Source organism: Salvia splendens, chromosome 1, assembly GCF_004379255.2.
Source record: "Salvia splendens isolate huo1 chromosome 1, SspV2, whole genome shotgun sequence".
In the NCBI taxonomy this organism is placed as follows: Eukaryota; Viridiplantae; Streptophyta; class Magnoliopsida; order Lamiales; family Lamiaceae; genus Salvia; species Salvia splendens.
Window position 1 is genome coordinate 34137448 of NC_056032.1, and position 4196 is coordinate 34141643.

At 36.6% G+C, this 4196-nt stretch overlaps 1 protein-coding gene across 1 annotated transcript; it reads right to left on the reverse strand.

Annotated features, from left to right (window-relative positions):
* Window positions 1-3124: 3124 nt before the first annotated feature.
* LOC121777962 (zinc finger MYM-type protein 1-like) lies at window positions 3125-3824 on the reverse strand. Its single transcript, XM_042175344.1, has 2 exons — window positions 3783-3824; window positions 3125-3715 (listed from the first exon to the last, which is right to left on the reverse strand). Exons 1-2 carry the CDS (start codon window positions 3822-3824, stop codon window positions 3125-3127), a joined length of 633 nt encoding a protein of 210 aa, XP_042031278.1.
* Between the last annotated feature and the right edge of the window lie 372 nt (window positions 3825-4196).

Below are 4196 nucleotides of genomic sequence, written 5' to 3' on the forward strand. Positions count from 1 at the left end.
TGATTTAGTCAATTTGGTGCGGCTGGATTATTTGGCAAACACGTAGTTAAAAATTGAAGGCAGACGTTCACTTTTATAACAAGAATTTAGACATGAATATAGACAACATCCACACTTTCTCTCCCTGCATATTATCTCTTATCATCATCATCTTCTCCTCCAAAATCTGCTATGGAGCAGACTACAGATACGAAGCTTGCGCGCCGGCGAGTTGTGGCAACGGTCCCAACATAAGCTACCCATTTTTCCTTCCATCTCAACAAAGATAGCAATCCTACTGCGGCTTCCCAGCCTTCGCGATCAACTGCAGCAGCACCGGATTTCCAGTTCTCCACCTCTCGGAAAATGAGTATATAATCAAAGACCTTCTCCAACAGCAATGGCGACTGAACGCCAACAGCAGCGGCAGTGAGACCTTCTCCGAGACAACAGCGGCGTCGCAAAGGGAAGGCATCAGTGAGATGAAGGAAGGATGGAGGAAGAGAGATTTGATCTTCCAAAATTACCCTTTTATCAATAAAAAATTAGATAATATTTGATTATTAATAACCATTAGATGTGATTAATGGGTGGATGAGATTTGGTCTCTAGTTCGGTTTTTAAGAAGGGTTCGACATTGATCACTACTCTATATATATATATATATATATATATAATTATGCAATATAAAAACCGCAAAAACTATAAAATGCATATATATTTAATACGAAGTAGTCCAAAATATATCTAATAAAAATAACATGTCATAGTTGCGGTTTTACGTCTAAAGCGATGGTAACTTAATTCTACGCGTTCTCATCGATTGAAAACGTTGCAAAAAAATTTCATTATCAATCGTTGAAAACAGGTCCTTCTCAATGTACACAATTAAACTATCATTCATCCACTCACCTCCCATCCGATTTCGCAAGTCGGTCTTGATAGTCTTCATTGCAGAAAATGCTCTCTCAACAGAAGCAGTAGCAACTAGGGCTGTCAATTTTCGACACGACACGATAATCTGACACGAATCCGTACGAAATTATTGGGTTGGGTCAAGTCTTATTGGATCTGTGTCCTTATCGGGTTGACCCATTAAGAACTCGATAATTTTGGGTTGGGTTCGGGTCGGATGCGGGTCGGATACAGGTAACCTATTAAGAAATAATATTATTATTTTTATTATTATTTAAAAAAATATATATTACTTTAATTTTTTAATTTCTTATAAATAAGGTTTAAATAGTATAAAACGAATTTTAATTGTGTAAATTAGGTTAAAAATTAAGGTTTAATCGTGTAATATTAGGTTTTAATCGTGTAATATCAGGTTCGGGTTGTTATCGTGTCGTGTCAACCCATATTATATCGTGTCGATAACGGGTTCGTGTCGGGTGCGGGTCGTGTTCGGATTTGAAGGTAGCAGGTCGGGTTCGTGTTCGGATTTACAGTTTCTTTAACAGGTCGGGTTCAGGTTAGGCCTTATTGGGTTGGGTCATTATCAGGTTGACCCGATAACGACCCAATCCGCACGATTTGCCAGCCCTAGTAGCAACAGGTAAAACCAATGCCAACTCCATAATCCGATAAACCAACGGAAAAACCAAATGCTTACCACTTTTGACCATTTCCGTAGCAACGTCTCCTAAGTTGCTTAAGGTAGCAAATTGAGGATCACATCGTACATTAGCAATAAAATTACTAAGTTGAAGTGGAAGCCTTGAACAATCAATTGCAGAGAAGTCCTCGTGATATAAAGTAGCAAGACGGATTACTTGATCATTATTGAATCGAGAGAAAGAATTTCTTGGATCAAGACATGATATGCATCCTAGCAACTCGGTGCTAGCTTCAGAAAATCTATTATCCATCTCTTGTATAGTTAAATCTACCACCTTGACATTGCAACCACAATAACATAAATTATGATAAATATATATATATATAAAGGGGAGCGTTATTCTCCTATTCATCCCTTAGATCCTTTATTCTTCTTAATATGGGCCGTTAGATCTCATTCATCAACGGTCCAGATGATCTGCATTATTACACTATAATGGTGCATTATTAGTCGGTGTGCATTATTCAACTGAAAATCTGCATTATTAAATGACACGTGGCACCAATCTAACCGTCGGATGACAAAATCGTGGGGCTGAGATTAAAAAGAACAAAGAACAAAAGATATAAAAAGGAAATGAATACATCCCTATAAATATATATATATATATATATAAGACATGAATAGGAATATTATAATACCTGATTAAAAATCTCTACACGATAATGATGCAAATTCGTGATCAACTCTGCTCCATACTTCTTATAACCACGGCGTGGTATAATTTCATCCATATCAACTTGTGAAATATTATGCAATTCACAAAACTTTGTTGCTTGATCATGTATGTCTTCTCATCCATTCTCTCTAAAACTTTGCAACTGGTGTTTCACACTTTGGATCAATGATATGGCTTGAATAATATTTTGATCTTTCTTTTGCAAGGCAATGGATAATTCATTGGTTATTCCCAATAAATGTTTCATCAAATGCAAAGTGAAAACAAACTCATAGTTATCCATCCTTTCAATCAATCCTTCAATGGTACTTCTGTTATCACGGAGAGTAGCATCGTCACGTACAACTTCCAACACTTTCTCAACCGAAGACCACATAGAGCATAGACGAAGCAATGTAAAGTAATGTGAGCCCCAACGAGTGTCTCCAGGCCTTACCAAACTAGTTTCTTGATTTTTACCTCTTCCACTTATGACTTCTCCGTCATTAAGTTGTTCAACTAATCTGTCATGTTGCAACTGCCTAAGTTGGTCTTTTCTCTTACAAGATGCTCCGACCATATTCACAATCATGGCTAAAAACATCCTTCACAACTCTAATACCCTTGGCAACCGCAACAATAATTAATTGGAGTTGATGAGAGAAACAATGAATATACATGGCATATGAATTTTCTTGCAATATTAAGGATTTCAATCCATTAAACTCACTCTTCATATTAGAAGCTCCATTGTATCCTTGCCCTCTCACTTTAGATAGAGATAAATTATGCTTCACCAATAAATCATCAATAGCACATTTCAAAGTATGAGAGGAAGTGTCAGTTACATGCACGATTCCAATAAATCACTCAATCACATATCCTTCGTTATTCACATATCTTAAAACTATTCCCATCTGCTCCTTCATTGAAACGTCTCGAGCCTCATCAACCAAAAGAGTGAAAACTTTATCTCCAATATCATTAACTATGGCAAGTGTAACCTCTGAAGCACAAGCGTTTGCTAATTCCTTTTGAATTCGTGGTGAATTCATTTGATTGTTAGCAGGAGCATTTGCAAACAAAGTCTTGGATACATAATCGTTAAGTTCACTAAACCATAGAAGCAACTCAATAAAATTACCTCGATTTGAAGAACTACTTGACTCATCATGTCCACGAAAAGATAATCCTTGCTTTAAGAGAAACCGAGTCACATTCAATGAGACTGTCAACCGAATGCGATATGCAACTTCCATCTCACGGGTATTTGACCGTAATATACTTGCCACACTGTTCCTTTGATCTTGAAAAGCTTCGAACTGAATTCTAGCATTATTATGACAACTATTCACGCCTCCAACATGATAATTGACTCTTTCTAATGCATTTTTCCAGTTGCTACAACCTGTCTTTGTAAAAGCATCATCTGATTGTCGACCCCCTTTATCTGATTTCTTGAAAAGGTAGCACCAAAAGCAAAAAGTTGCATCCTTTGATACACTATACTCTAACCATGTATACCTTTAAACCAAATATCTTGAAAACTTCTTTCTTGATTACCATATTTCTTTTTTTCATACTTATGTCCAATTGGTTGACAAGGGCCCATATTCAAGTACTCTCTTCGTACTCTATCTCGAATTGAAACATCGAACTCTTCAATTGGCTTGCGTTTTCCCGGATCACCAATAATATCATTCAAGTTCAACCCAACTTCTCTTCGGGGCTAATTTTCCATTGCTTCAACAATGGGTTCACTTGGAGAAGAAAATACATCCCGACGCTTTTTTTTAAAGAAGCGTTCCATCCTCTACGGTCAATCTAAGCAAAAACGAGAGAAGTACAATATTAGTTTATATACATAACTCCATAAGATATAGATGCTATCAACACTCACTAATATAAACTGTATTCTATACGACAATCACAAATATT

Excerpts from the sequence above, each read along its gene's own strand:
- LOC121777962 (XM_042175344.1), bottom strand. The coding sequence starts at position 3,824 with ATGGTAATCAAGAAAGAAGTTTTCAAGATATTTGGTTTAAAG. Across the intron at positions 3,716-3,782 it reads TCAAGATATTTGGTTTAAAG|AAATCAGATAAAGGGGGTCG; the intron begins GTATACATGGTT and ends TACCTTTTCAAG.